Source organism: Oculina patagonica, chromosome 1 (genome assembly GCF_052425735.1).
Source record: "Oculina patagonica isolate OP01 chromosome 1, crgOcupat, whole genome shotgun sequence".
NCBI classification, from domain to species: domain Eukaryota; kingdom Metazoa; phylum Cnidaria; class Anthozoa; order Scleractinia; family Oculinidae; genus Oculina; species Oculina patagonica.
The window spans coordinates 21,724,177-21,739,878 of record NC_135758.1 but is presented as its reverse complement, the minus strand read 5'-3'; the positions used below and the strand labels follow the sequence as shown (position 1 = coordinate 21,739,878).

Genomic DNA, 15,702 nt, shown 5'->3' with positions numbered 1-15,702 from the left:
AAGCTGACTCGTTTAACATACCATGAAAAGGGACGCGGTATTGCGTGAAAAATCGTTGTTGCAAGTTGTCCCATGTAACACAACCTTAACTGTGTTCGGGTTGTGATTTTTTTAGGACAACACTAAAACGAGGTAAGTATTATGACTTACCTGTACCAGTATGCAGAGGATTAATTTGCTCACAAGGCTCTTTTGAAAAGGAAACATCATCGATGGCAATAAATGGTCCCAATGAAAATGCGCTCAAACCCACAAAATCAATCTACAATATAATACAGAAGAAGGGGTTGTTAACCCACACCTCATCTGGTAAGAAAACTATTAGTCTTACCGGTTAACTACTAGTCTTACTGGATTCTTATGCCAACTATTATTGTGAGAGTTATAAACTCAATACCATCAAAGCTGTTACGAGTTTTAAATGCGATGATTAAAAAAAGGAGGAATAGGGCGCAGCCAGCTTATAAATACCTGTACGTTAATGGAATTGTTTGGAAATGGTATCTGCATAAACCGTACTGCATTGGTCACTGTATTGGTAAAGAGAAGCAGCTGAGTTCCGTTTGATGACACCTCCTTTAGCCACACTATTAACGTTGCCTCAAGCCAGTTATGAATGTGATCGCCGAGTTGGCCAATCATGTACCAGAAACGAAGGCACTTCCATTCGTAAGCATGAGTGTTGAAAACAGGTGATGACAGAAAGTATGAGCCTGACTCTGACGCGGGAAGAGCAACGTATCCACCTGAAAACATAATTTAACAGTCACAAATACAAGCAGGTCTTGCCAAAAAGGGTCATTTTTAACATTTTTCTTCATTTTTTCCAGTTGTTTGAAACAGAAGTGCAAGATTTGTTTATTTTTACATTTCATAAGCATGCTGGCTTGATTTTGCATCAATTTCCATTATTTTGTGACTTTCTAAGAAAATGTTGAAATCCAAGATGGCGGATCCAAGATGGCGGCTTTAATGACGTCACGTGACGTCATTTGACGTCACAGCCAATTAAAATTATGTCATCTTGTAGAGTAAGCTAAAGGCTTTCTTCTCAGTGCAAAATAATTTCGTTACGCCTTAATATAACGAAAACTCCGGGGAGGGGTTCCATTCACCCCCCCCCCCCTTGTACGATGGTGGGGGTATGAGTTTGCTTGTACGTCCGAGGGTTAACCAGCTATAGTAACGCTGTTTTCGGCGACCCTATAACATACCATTGAAATGGTCTATTATAGCGAAAATTCTTGTTGTTTTGAATACAGTCGAAGCCTAACGGGGTTATGTTAGGGTTATGTCCAAGGCTTTGGCCGAGAAATTGTTGTCAACTGGCGACCTTTGGATCAAATTACTTTCATCGTTAGTAATTAGACATAAAACAACAAAGAAGATGATGGGCTGTGCACAAAGTCGTCTTTAAAGGATAATACAGAAAGATCTTTAAGATAGAACTAAGTTTCTCGTTTCTCTTTTACGTTTGGATCTTGTAATGGAATGAAAAAAAATCGCCCTGATATGAACTGGCTCTATTTCATCAACAGGGCCCCATACAAAGGAATACAGACCAATATACCATCCAAGGCTTTAGATAAATCTTTGATAACGTATCATGAAATACAATTTTACCTCGTTTTTCCAATCCCGACAAATAAGTCTTAATGACCCATCCCTCGTCTGCCTTCCAGTCGCACATGCTCTCTTCAAAATAACAGTCTGGACTTGCTGGTGACACATAAGAAAGAATAAAATACAAGACATAACTTTATTAAGAGAAGTCATGCACTTAGCTTCATGTCAAAATTACAAAAGTCTCCCCTCTGTGCTACTAATTTAAAAACAGTATCGGAAAATACATTTTTTTTAATTACATGCTTACATTGTTTTAGAATCTTTTCACAGACTCCGTCCAGCACCATCAAATCATCCACAGCAATATCACTTTTACTTCCAGTACCAACAGTTCCTTCTATTACAAACTAAAAATACAAAAAAAATTCAAGAACTTTATTTTAGTTGTAAATGACGATGTAATTCAAAAAAAAAGGAAGAACCTTAAATTTATAAATACTAAAAAGTAGAGTTCAACATACCTTAAAAATATGAAATAAAACGCTCTCATTACTTTTTCATGGCTACAGAAGGCGATTATTTGCGGAAAAAGGAATTTGAAACCTGAAATTTTACATGCCTTTACAAACTTACGTACTTTATATAAACTGGGACTATTCAGAGCCGTCTGTCCAAATCTCCAGCGGTTTCCTTGATCTCCTGAGAGCCTCCAGACGAGAGTCTCTGATTGGTTAGTTTTCAGATAAATGCTCAGACTTCCGATCTCTGACCCGTGCATGTGATACCAAAACTGAACGCAAACTGTTTCATTGGGTTCCATCCAGCCGCTTAACAACCTCGCCTTGTCGCCAGAGCTTTGCGGAGAAGCTTCAATGAAGATGTACGATCCTAAAAAAATAATTATTAACTAGTGGTAACCACAGGTTAGAAAGTGCGGGCCTTGACGCACTTAGTAAAGGTACTGGTACGAGAGTGCGTAATTTTAGATGGCAGTGTCGATAAATAAATGATTAAATGGACAAAAACAATTATCCCGAGTAACGCGTCACGCAAGAAATGCATGTTTTTATCGTTTTGGGAAGTGTAATCGAGCACGCGGTGTGAATTGAGATGTGATTTTTCTCAGTCGATAAACTTGCTATGTTGTGCTCGCCTTTTATTAACGTGGCGCGATTAATGATAAATCACGCTTAATTGCCGCTAACCGGCCGCGAACCAGACAGAGTTGTTTTTTTGTCGGATTGACAGTTTAGTGAACTGTAGTCGAGCACGCGGTGTGAATTGAGATGTGATTTTCCTCGGTCGATAAACTCGCTATGTTGTCAGTGTTATAACGAATTTCTCGAGAATAACCGTTTTTGAAATTATTCGCTTTGCCGTGGTTTATGCGTGATACAATCAGAGCAAATTTTCGCAAAAGCAACACCCTTAAAACAAGTCTGCAAATTGTAATGTTTGCAATCTTCCATGTGACAGAAACCTAGATCTTATGTGACAATCGTTCTTGGAAAACAGATTTTCTCTTCCGGTGTTACGACAACTGTCGTGATTGACACATTTTTCGCATTCCGATCGTTCTTAGTGGAAGAACAAAATTTCCAACTTCCGTTTTCTGTTCGCTTTTTATTAACGTGGCGCGCACGCGTAAAACGCAATCCGCTGGTTACTGTCAAGATTAGGGTTGCGGGCCTCTCTTGGGCCCGCAAAAATTACCATTATTAAGTATCAGCGTGAAATAAAAGGGAAATAAGTTTATTACTGCTACTATAACTCTGTCCTTGTACTGAAATAAAATGTTATTTTGTCACAATCTCATACCCTAAGTGTTTGTTTCTATTTGTTAAAAAGTACGTAGCGTTGAGCTCAAAAACAGTTCATAAAACTTTCGCAGTATGTTCTAACCAATTAAATATGCTAAGCAAACATTAGGAGCAGAACAAACATCAATCAAAATTTTAATTCTCACGCTTGCCACCGGTTACATGATCTGGCTTGAGTTCTGATTGGTTAATAAAACTTTCGTCTCCGGTTTTTCGCGCCGTCTTCCAACAAACTGCTGCCGACTCTAAGTGTTGTTCTACATGAAGTTTTTTTTTAATCCTAACGTTTCTTACCATCCTTATCAAACGACGTGTGATCGTAACTCGGTCCAGTATTTTCTGTTGGTGTCTGGCCAGAGCCCAGGGTCCATTGGAACGTGGCATTTTTATCAGGTTTCAGTCCACAACGTCCAGTTTGGAAATTGCAATGACCTTTGGAGACCAAGATTCGCAGGTAAAAATAAGCAGCGGAATAATAACAAGAAGCTCTTAGAGCTTAAAACTGCGCTGGTCACGTGACCACCCTAGGGGTAGCCATGGGGGGAGAATAAAAAATGCACCCCACCCCCGTATATCCCCTTTATCTGCGTCAAACAATGTTGCGAATGACAAGCAAAATGGTAAGAAAACACCTTGTGTGACATTTCATGGTTGACTAGTTCCATCCGCAATTAAATATTTTTCCTATATGCTAATGCTGGCCAAATTTAATTCCCACGATCCTGATCCGTAAACCAAAAAAACGCTTATCCGGACGACGGGATTTTTTGGGCGAAGGTTTACAACAACTGCCCCTGGGTCTCCGAGGATAAACTTTACAATTGATAAGTACGTCTGGCTTCACGCAAGGAACGTAAATATCCGTGAGAATTTTGACAGTATTCCCCATTTGCATAAAACTGAAAATGGCCCAATGACAATGTTTTGCAGTTTCTGTTACTACTATTTTTGAACCTCTTCAACAGTTCAAAATTTATTTGACCCTGTTTCGGTTTTCGTATTACAATAGGCGGTTGTAAAAATGCAGCGTCTGACAAACTTTGTGTTGTACAGTTCATGGTTGACTTGTTCTAGCCGCGATTAATAATTTTTCTTATATGCAAAATCTGGCCGAATTCCCACGTGCGGACGCTGAAGCTGTTTTTAGAACAGAGGGTATTTCCCTAGCATACCGAATGACGTAAGCGGTACAAGTCAGGGCATGTTTGTGAAGGGAATTTTTCTTTTTCTCTAAAATCCTTTCAATGACACAGGCCCAAAAAAAATAGATTACCGTTAAGAGAAATACTTTGCAATAAATTTGTTTAGTAAAGACCAAAGGATTCGCAAAGATTTGATAGGTAGCTTACATAGCTTTAAAACATTACGTGACTTGAGCTCTAGCCGATCGAAAGTGAAACTTGTCATGTCAGCACATTCTTTTACACCAACGTAATGGTATTTATTCACAGATTCTGGCCCGCTTAATTATATTTCTCTTTGAAAGCGTGGAAATTAAGTATTTTCCATGGACTAAACGCTTCAAAATGGAATAGTTCACAATAAACATACTTTATAAAGACAAAAAAAGAGAAACTTTTTCCATTTGTTACTGATTTGTAGCTTCTAAACATTACGTGACTTCAAGCTCGACCGAGTGGAGGTCTGGGACAGGTCACCGACAAAACGAAAAAAAAAAATAATAATAATAATAATAAACCCCGTGCAGAGCAAGAACTGCGCAGCGCAGTTAATAACATAAATAGCAAATATGTTGGTACGAACTTTTTTAAACGATTCCATGGTATGACATTCAAACGTTGAAAGGACTCCTAAAACGGAACTTGAAATATGAGCCTCACGATTTTTGAACCCTAGTTTTCCCCATAATTATTCATGCTCACTTCCTAAAGCACTAAGCATACATGTCATTGTCATTTTTCCGATGCGGTTTAACGAAAACATACCATAATTTTTGGGGTTTCTTATGACATACATGTGTTGCGCTTCTCTTAAAGAACTCAATGCCCGTTAACAATATTTTGTAGAGCTACATCTTTGATAAATCTCTCTCAGTTCATCTTCCAGATTCGAAGAAGAGGAAATGACACTTCAACTGAACCGAATACCGAGTCGGCAGAAGCTTATTATAACGTTAACGGCGACAGTCGTGATTTCATCTTACCTCTAAAAGATCTACATCTCTTTTTCTCGGTGGTATTTTTAGAGGTACATGCTAAATCATCAAGATGACACTTCCCAGATCCTGAAAAACCAATGCATGAACAAAAACACACATGAGTTGGAGCATGCAAAGAAGATAAATGGTAAGCTGCTCAGAAGCACGGAAAGTAAAAGCACTGCTAAGAAATTGAATGAAAAATAAGAAATTAGTGACAGAAAACTCATAAAGTAAGAAATGAGAAATTAAAACTGAAAAGTTCGGAGCAAAAAACGAACACCAAGACAACACAAGAAAACGACTAGGAAACAAGAAAACGAGCAAATGTGAAAACCTATGAGAAATAAAATAGCAATGCTGGCTACGATGAACAAACTCCACGCTAAAACTATCCAAACTCTTCCTTTACTTTATGTAACTTACCACACACAGACGGCGTGTTAGTTCCGTCCCTGCAGAAAGGTGTTTGACTGCATGTATTTGACCACGAAACACAAGAGCCATCAAGGCATTGATGACTAGAGGGGCATGGATTTTCTGAAAGGTGAATTAATTACACGTATATGGTAAATAACCAGGCTAATACTACAAGTCTGTAATTTCTGGTGCGACAAAGCTGTATCGAGACCTAACAAATATACAGCTTTGGTCGGAATTCCAATTATATTTGGAATAAAGAAAATTTCGTTTTATGCAGGTCAAAAACAAAATCCGTCGTTATCAATACGACTGAAGAATACCATTGTGCTCAATTGGCTGGGTTTAAATTATTTCAAAATGGCCGCTCTGTACAAACCTTTGTATATTCCCCTTCCCCCCCCAGCTCACGATCACATGTTACAAAGTAACACCTCGTCGGAGGGCAAGCAACAACAACAACAACAACAACAAGCTTTATTTGCATGACTGTAAATTTGTTACAATATTGCAAAAGCGTAAACTTATTTAGTAATAATAATAATAAAAATAATAAAATAATAATATATAGTAAAAAACAAAAATGATTCATATAAAATAAATTACATTGATAGTATTTTGTTACGTAAATCAAAACAAGATGATATAAATTTAATCAATTGCATGGTCACAAAATGATCGGGAGAATTCATTAATTCTAAAATCAAGTCAGGCACTGGTAGTCGGCTGACATTTAAGATGATAGGCTGTATTTTCTTGTAAAAGTTATCTCTTATTGTTGTATATTTGTAACAATAAAAGAGAAAATGAATTTCATTTTCGTTTTTATTACAATCACAGACCGGGCAGAGCCTATTATCTCTGGGCGTATTGTTATATCTGCCTAGTTCGACCATTAACTTATGATTACTAATACGTAATTTAGCTAATGTTCTCCTACCAGAAACTCTCCTAGTTAACTCTAGATAATTGGAGGTAGCATATTCGTTCTTAAAAGATCTGTAAAATTCTAGTTTTTGAGAATGCTGTAGAGTATGCTGCCAATACGAAATATATTTCTGTTTCATTGACTGCAGAGACATTGTCACTTTTGCGGTGTCTACTAAATCAGGATTAAAATTACCAAAATTAAAATATTCGGATATCTTCATAAGATTAGAGTAAAAACTATTTTTACCAGCGGTGTGAAGTTCTAATGAAATTAAAAAAGGCTGTCTAACAAAAGAATCCGGTTGCTTTTCTTGGAGATATATCAAATAGTTGAGGATTCTTTGATTAATGGTGATAAGGAGAGGAAATCGACCAAGCTCAGCTCTACATGCGACATTAGAAGCCTTATTACTTACTTCAAGAAAGCGTTTACAAAACTGTAGATGTGTTCTTTCAATTTGTGAACCATCCCAGGCCTTAAAATCAGATTTTACATAACCACCCCAAATTTCACTATTATAGAGCAAAATTGAAGATATCATTGCATCAAAGATTTTACAGGCAAGAGAAGGTTTCAATCTACTAACATTTGTGTGTCGTCTCAAACTAAAAAGTGCACGAAGTCCTTTCTCTTTTAGGTTGAGACGTCCAATCATACAGTCATGCTTGACTTTCCTTTGTTTTGAATGTCCCAGAGCGAAACTTGCCCTCCAGCATGGCGGATTTTGTAGCATGCGACCGTTAGCTGCAAAAGGTCCATCTGGGTGGTTCGGAGGTGCACAACTCTTGTTAAGGTCGGCACACACTAGGGGACTAGTCGCAGGGACTTGTCGCAGGGACTTGCTTCGGGGACCAGTCCCCTAGTGTGTCCCCGTATTTTGCATCGAAATTCTAGTCGCAGGGACCACATTTTTGGTCCCTGCGACAAGTCCCACGAATTAAGCTGTTTTGATTTCTGGGACTAGTCGCAGGGACTTGCTCCGGGGACCAGTCCCCTAGTGTGTCCCCATATTTTGCATCGAAATTCTAGTCGCAGGGACCACATTTTTGGTCCCTGCGACTAGTCCCACGAATTAAGCTGTTTTGATTTCTGGGACTAGTCGCAGGGACTTGCTTCGGGGACCAGTCCCCTAGTGTGTCCCCATATTTTGCATCGAAATTCTAGTCGCAGGGACTACATTTTTGGTCCCTGCGACTAGTCCCACGAATTAAGCTGTTTTGATTTCTGGGACTAGTCGCAGGGACCGATAGTCCCACAAATTGGTCAATTTTTTCCCAGTACACACTAAGGGATAAGTCCCTGCGACAAGTCCCTGCGACTTGTCCCCTAGTGTGTGCTGACCTTTAAGCTAGGCACACAGTAGGGGACTAGTCGCAGGGACTTATCCCGTAGTGTGTACACACTAGAAAATTGACCATTTTGTGGGACTATTGGTCCCTGCGACTAGTCCCAGAAATCAAACCAGCTTAATTCGTGGGACTTGTCGCAGGGACCAAAAATGTGGTCCCTGCGACTAGAATTTCGATGCAAAATACTAGTACACACTAGGGGACTGGTCCCCGAAGCAAGTACCTGCGACAAGTCCCTGCGACTAGTCCCCTAGTGTGTGCCGACCTTTAAGGATGTTCTAGCATTGAAATTGGGTGGAGTGATTTAGATGGTTATTCTTTTGTTTGTGATTTATCTTTGTCTCACCGGTTATTTACTTTGCCCTTTATTTAAATGTCTGAATTCACCCGCGATCCAATATAAAACCATTTTCAAATTTATAAAAACACGTTACCTCGATGAGTTATAGACCTGAGCTGGCAAATTATTTACGTGATACTGGTCAGCAGGCATCTTGTATTGACAGCTGTCAATTGACCATAACGTGGATTCCCGGTATCAAAGAGGTTAGAGTAAATCTATTTCTGAAGTGGGCGACGTACGTACGTATGTACGGACGGACGGACGCGCCCGCGAGCCATGCTGCTAGCCGTGATGACCATGAAAACTCAAGTTCATGGTTTTCCTATTTTTGTGGATCTTCTATTGGTCTGGGCACCGCTCTTCGGCGGGCCGCTGTGGAGCTCCGCTAAAAAGCGTGCACTTCTATCGTTCTTTGATAGGAATCTCAATGCCGCCGGAATTCCCTCATCTCAGAGTCATCGTACCTCTCAGATAGATCGCGAGACTAAACAACATAATTTTCTAATTCATTGATCGACCGACCGAATGCGGTTTAAATAGGTCATGAACGGCTTTATTAAAAATATCACCTTGAGGCAGAAATTTCTTTTGTTTTTCCGTTTGGCACCACTGAAATTTCAGTTTCATGAATGGATAATTTATGCAAGCAGCACGATTATCGACACTAATACACAATCACCCCTCCCCAGTTTTTCTTAAGCAAGACGGACGGCTGTACACAGGCTACTGTGCAACACATAAGTTAAACAGTCGTTATTTTTCTTAAAAAAACAATGCATACTTTCCGTTAAATCCTGTATCTCGCCTCGATTTCAAAACCGTATCTCGCATACTGCTGACCCCTGTGTAATAATATATCATAATCTGTTTTCGCGGAATTTGCGGAAGGATAGATCATGCGCTTGTTTCGTATAGTTTTCACTTTTCAATGGTCATCTCTGCGAACTTCACTGTGGTATGTACAATCAATCTTATCAGTATTGTGTGGCCCTCATCTTTAATAACCAGTTGAGAATTAAGATAAAGCCAGGATATTCCGATTTTAAGATAAGTACTGATACACACAGAGCTCAATTTTATTACAAACTCGAAGCTTTTAGGTTCTGTAGATGTGAATGTGATGTCTCGGCCTGTTACAATGGTCATCGATTAAATCTTGAAGACTAAATTATGTGGTGACTGTTGCAAATCTACTGTTTCTTGAAAATGGGAATGGAGAACTGCATAGAACCTAGCATCACTAGTTCTTCATTAATTTAAAGCACACCCGTCTTTCAATGGGAGGAAGCTCAAAGTCAAGTCTAGAAGTCAGTAACAAAATGCAAATGTTTTTAAAAGCTTTTTGATCGTTATCCCGTCAGTACTTGGCATACGCGTCAAGATGGCTTCCAAAATCGTGATAACACCGTCTATGTAAATGGGAATTTGGGATGTACCATAAATAACAAAAAATATTTGTTCTTTAGTGTTTTGCACAATTCTATTTGTATTTGTCCTTGTCTGCCTTTATCTTACAGGAAGGAAGTCCACCAATCTTATTTTGGTTTTACTTTGGTGTCAAGATCGAGAAACCAAACTTGTGTAGGTTTCTATCGACCTACATCCTGCCTTAAGGTAATTCCACTGAAATAGAATTGAACATAGATTTCATTCAACTTTTCCTATTGGTTGTTTACCTTAAGGGAATTTAAATTTTGAAATAAAAGAGGGGGAAGAGGGTAAAAAAATCATTTAAGAGCAGGAAGACCTTGTATATATAATACATTCCTTTGCGAGAACTGGCAAAGTACACGTTTCCGGTGATAATTTATTTTTCAAACATAGAAATTGATCATTTTTTATAGAAAATTGATTACAGCACTCAAAATACGAGAAAGAACTGATAGGTAACCGTACTCGTTTACGTGAAAACGACGATTTTATTCTCTCCCCTACCAAAGCAAACAAGCTGCCAGTTTGTTCATGTGTGCATGCTAATGACGCGTAACATTCTGCGCAGTAAAGATGCACAATGCAAAACAGGGGAAAGACCTTAAAACATGGGCTTATAATTAACAATTATTCCACGAGCGCTATGAGCGAGATGGTACTGGCGCTACACGCCTCGTTGGTTTTAACGATATCATATCCAACAAGCGGGAGTGGAATAAAAGAAGGCCAAAGAATATACAATATTTGAGCTCCCAGGTGTTTTCGTTGACGCGTTTCGGCTACCATATTTGTGGTCAATGGTATATGAGCTCATATACCATTGCCTGCTAACCAACCAGAACTCAGGAATTACAATATACCATCGCTAGTTTTTAATAACACGGGATATAAACCGATGTTAAATGTAAATAAATTCCGCTGCGAGAAATTTGCATGGATCGCGTGACTGATTTTATTTTGGTTTCGAGCTGTAACGAGTTAATTTGCTTAAAGGGGCAGTATCACCAAAATTTAGTGCAATTAGAAAATCCCATGAAGGTGTTGGTATGAATTGTAAATCCACTCATAGCTACCTGGCCTAGCCAAAACGTACTTTACAGGTCTTGGAAATTGTTAAAACGTCGTTTGGGTACAGACTGGTGGGGAAAAAGTGGCCTAAAACTTCGGACCGACGTTTTCAAGTTTGACAGTTTTACTTGGAAGAAAATTTCTTAAAAACCATTGATTGCGGTTTATTTACATCTTTGAGAATGACTTTTTGCCTTTGCTTAACAGTGAGTGCATCCTCGTAATTCTAGAATATTTTACACGAAAACTAGATTTCTCGTGACACTGTCCCTTAAAGCTGATTTCCAGTCCGTACTGCGCAGAGTCGAAGTTTGTTTTCGTTTTTGTTTTGAATTCGTTAAAACGTTACACTTCGGTGACAGCATACATGAAGTTTTTTAGTCCGCCATTACAGTTCGTCTGGTTCAAGAATTTCCGATGAGCTGAAACGTCGGTTTGAAATAGCGTCAAGGTTCCTCTACTCGTTACTATTTGTTCTGCAATGATATCTGGCGTTAATAATGAAGAAAAAGGTAAATTTGTCGCGGAATTTTTAGTTTTGCTTGTAAACATTCCTTCGTGTGGGCACACATAAACATTGCAGCCGAGATTGCGCAGTACGGACTGGAATTCATCTTTAAGGTCTTCTTCTTTTTAAATATTATTGAAACAGTTGCCGTTGTTGATCTATTCAGCCTGGTGAGTACACATTACTTTATAGTAGGCGTATGGCGACTATTTTCATTTCATGCACTACTGAAGAAAAGAGCTAGAAATAACCGTCGAACATCAGATACTGTATGTTTGACTAAAACATGAATGCGAGGCTGTACTAGGATATGTATTTTGCTCTATCTCTCATGTACTGAATTAAAAAGACTTAAGAACACTGGATATTGGCGTGGTCAAATTTGCTGATGTCTCAAACATTAGTTAGACTTAAAAGGACACAAAATTTAACAAATAAAGAAACCTCGACTTTGCTCCGTTCTGTTGTAAAGCACGCAGTTTCTTCTGCTTCCAAAACGATTTAAAAAATTCGTCAGCAAGCATGCTTTATACTCTCATAAAATACGCTTATTTTAGCCAATCACAACGTTCGTTAGGATGATTCAAATGATTTGTTTTGCTAACGAGACAACCGCTGTCAATCAAAACTAAACACGAACTTCGCTTTCGGTTTCGTTTGAAGAGCGAATGCTTCGAAGTTCACTTTTCAGTCAAAAACTAACGATGTAAAAGCTATAAAAGCTATAATGTTGTACAATGAAATCTTGCCGACACACAGACAGCTTATTTGTTGTTTTCTTTCGCTTTTGTACTTGTTGCTGATAAATATATCGCCGTTTATCGAAGCACTCGACAGGTTGAGAAAAATTTGATTACTTCGCTTCTTGATTGCCGCATTTTTATCGGCAGTTTGTTGGACCTTGCGTATCGTTTTATTAACGCTACTGTTGTTTATTGCAGACGAATAGCTCGTTTTATTTGCACAAAGAACGTTTAATTTTGGTCAAATCACACAAAATGCCGAAGCAAAAATCAGACCTTGCGGATGATAACGTGAGCTCCGTGCTTTGTACTCTCATAAAGAACGCCCTTTCAACCAATCAGAGCGCTCGATATATCGGAACTTTATTATAAAAAGGAATTATCTATCAGTCAAATTGATACTTCAACATTTTTCGGGGCAATCCACCGGACAAACTCCGGGCATTAGACATTTTGAATTTTCATTAAGCGACTAGGAGTATTTCTACTCCCCTCTGGATGGGATGCTAGTCCATCGCAGGACTACTTCCCTCAGCATTAAATTCGCTGGTACTCATTAAAACACCTGGGACGGCACAGGCTTCCCAAGCTCAAAAGTCGTCTTTTTGTTGTGTTTTTGAGAGCTCTTAGGGCGGCCGACTCTACATACGTGGTATATGCGACAGCTTTTGTATATAGAGAAATGTATGGGGAATTCTCGGATTCTCTAAATTCGGCACAATACACACGTAAGCGACACATTTGAGGTAGGTAAACTTTATTTCAAAATAGATAGTTATTTACCCGATTTTAGAGAATCCGTGATTTTCCCATACATTTCTCTATATACACAAGCTGTCGCATGCACCACGTATGTAGAGTCGGCCGCCCGAAGGGCTCTCAAAAACACATCAAAAGACGACTTTTGAGCTTGGGAAGCCTGTGGGGACGGGAGAAGCACTATGACAGTAACGTATCTTGCTCAAGAACACAACCAAGTGATCCCGGCCAGGGCTAGAACCCGGTCCGCTCCACCCGGAGTCCAGCGCAGCAACCATCGGCCTTTCTTAGCTAGGGGAAGCAGAAAGTTGTGAAACTGTTGAATCCCATTGCTTGTCGGGCTTTGATTGGCCAAGATTTTCCAATTTCCAATTTTTCCCTTCGCGCCACACGCTAAATGCAAATTAGTTTTGCATTCAGGACGTCTTGGTTCAATAAACCTTGGTTACCTAAGTATTGTGTAAAAAGTTCCACAGCCGAGAGTAAAAGGCCTTCCCCCAAGCTTCCATTCAGGCCCACAAAGAATAAATGTGAAGAAAAGCTTTTAGAGGCTGAATGGTGACAACTTCCGGTCAGGTCTTTGTGTTTAATAATGCAAAAGTATGTTTCTCTTAATAAGCAAACTTCTTGATTGGTATTATCCTTACACAAGGTTTACCGAAAGAGACGCTATGAACAGCATAGAAGACATTTTACAAGTTATCGTTATTGGCTTGCCTGTTGCTATTTTCCTTCTCGACACTGGTCGTGGTCTGAAAGCCTTGGAGGTCTGCAAAGAATGTTTGATTTTCCTAAACAATAATGAACTACGGAAAAGTAGAAAAACTTTCAATTTAGTTAGCATTTATATCTATCAAACGATCTTCTGGGCGTATTGTCTTATCCCTGACTTTACAAATGCAATACACTATGGCTGCAAACTTCTTGACTTTTACCGCGAGTGTGGTGAAATAGCTACAGAAGGGAACCTTTCTGCAACACTGGCTAACATGTGTGAACAGCAATATAAATACGAAGAAGCAAGAGAACTTTATAGGAGAACGGTGAATATCACGAGAGAAGCAGGCGATAGAAATGGAGAAGCGTATGCACAGGAAAAGTGTGGAATCATCTCTTATCGTCTCTGTGAATATGAAAAAGCTGAAAAGTATCTTAGTAAGGCACTTGCAATCAGAATTGAAATTGGTGACAGAGAAGGAGAAGCAAATAATTACGGGAACCTAGGAGCTGTGTTTCGATCTTTTGGTGAATATGACAAAGCTAAAGAATATCTTGAGAGAGCACTTACTATCAGAATAGAAATTGGTGACATAGAAGGAGAAGCAGCAGACTACGGGAACCTAGGGGTTGTGTTGCAATCTCTTGGCGTATATGACAAAGCTAAAGAATATCTCGAGAAAGCACTTACCATCAGAAAAAAAAATTGGAGACAGAGATGGAGAGGGAAGCTGTTATGGAAATTTGGGAACCGTGTTTCAATCCCTTGGTAAATATGATTAAGCTAAAGAATATCTCGAGAAAGCACTTGCCATTAGAGTGAAAATTGGGGATGGAGTAGGAGAAGCCAGATGTTACGGAAACTTGGGAACTGTGTTCCAATCTCTTGGTGAATATGACAAAGCCAGAGAATATCTCGAGAAAGCACTTGCTATCAGAATAGAAATTGCTGATAGAAAAGGAGAATCAAGCTCTTACGGAAACTTAGGAAATGTTTTGATATCTCTTGGTGAATATGAGAAAGCGAAAGAATATTTTGAGAAAGCGTGTGTGATCACAGTAGAAATTGGTGACAGAGCAGGAGAAGCAACAGCTTACGGAAACTTAGGAACAGTGTTTCAATCTCTTGGTGAATATGACAAGGCTAAAGAGTATCATGAAAATTAAAATCATTTGCGATCAGAATAGAAATTAATGACAGAGCTGGAGAAGCAGCTAACTACGGAAACTTAGGAAATGTGTTTCAATCTCTTGGTGAATTTGACAAAGCTAAAGAATATCTTGAGAAAGCACTTGCCATCAGCATAGAAATTGGTGACAGGGCAGGAGAAGCAGGCTGTTACGAAAATTTAGCAACTGTGCTTGAATCTCTTGGTGAATATGACAGGGCTGAAGATTATATTGAGAAGGCACTTTCAATTAATCGAGATATTGGAGACATTGACAGAGAGATTGAATGTATTTTGAAGCTTACAGTTGTGAAGCTCATTCAGGAGAAGATACAGGAGGTGTTCGAATGTCTGCTCTTGAGTATGGAAAAAAGCGAAACTTTGCGCGGTTTTCTGAGACACAACGATCAAGTTAAGATATCGTTTTCGGACGTTCGCAATTTTCCTTACCAGTCTCTTGGTTCATTTTTTTGTTTGTTTGGGAATCCAAAAAATGCCCTTTATGTTCTAGAGCTGGCAAGAGCTAGAGCTTTGGCAGATTTGATGAAGACTCATTACTCAGTGAAGTGGCAAATCTCACCTAACCCGAAGTCATGGTTCGGCATTGAGAATGTCATGACAAAAGAAAGTAACTGCATCTGCTTGTACATTTCTTTTAATGCTCCATGTGTGTTTTTGTGGATTCTCGAAACCAGCGGTTTCATTCATTTTCGAACAATA

At 39.1% G+C, this 15,702-nt stretch overlaps 2 protein-coding genes across 2 annotated transcripts in view; one reads left to right on the top strand and one right to left on the bottom strand.

Moving 5' to 3' along the window:
* The window catches only part of LOC144636935 (MAM and LDL-receptor class A domain-containing protein 2-like), a 74,364-nt gene that overhangs the window by 23,396 nt on the left and 35,266 nt on the right, over positions 1–15,702 (bottom strand). Inside the window, exons 28-35 of the mRNA XM_078496135.1 lie at positions 5,971–6,084; positions 5,551–5,631; positions 3,681–3,818; positions 2,204–2,454; positions 1,874–1,973; positions 1,624–1,719; positions 472–746; positions 151–262 (exon numbers count right to left, since the gene is read on the bottom strand). Coding sequence (XP_078352261.1) covers positions 151–262; positions 472–746; positions 1,624–1,719; positions 1,874–1,973; positions 2,204–2,454; positions 3,681–3,818; positions 5,551–5,631; positions 5,971–6,084 — 1,167 coding nt within the window. The remainder of the gene's footprint in view (positions 1–150; positions 263–471; positions 747–1,623; positions 1,720–1,873; positions 1,974–2,203; positions 2,455–3,680; positions 3,819–5,550; positions 5,632–5,970; positions 6,085–15,702) is intronic.
* Positions 11,752–14,640, top strand: LOC144640993 (uncharacterized). The gene is made up of 2 exons (XM_078500086.1): positions 11,752–11,764; positions 13,749–14,640. The coding sequence occupies exon 2, from the start codon at positions 13,768–13,770 to the stop codon at positions 14,584–14,586; it is 819 nt and encodes a 272-aa protein (XP_078356212.1). The 5' UTR covers positions 11,752–11,764; positions 13,749–13,767; the 3' UTR covers positions 14,587–14,640.

Excerpts from the sequence above, each read along its gene's own strand:
- LOC144640993 (XM_078500086.1), top strand. The coding sequence starts at position 13,768 with ATGAACAGCATAGAAGACATTTTACAAGTTATCGTTATTGGCTTGCCT.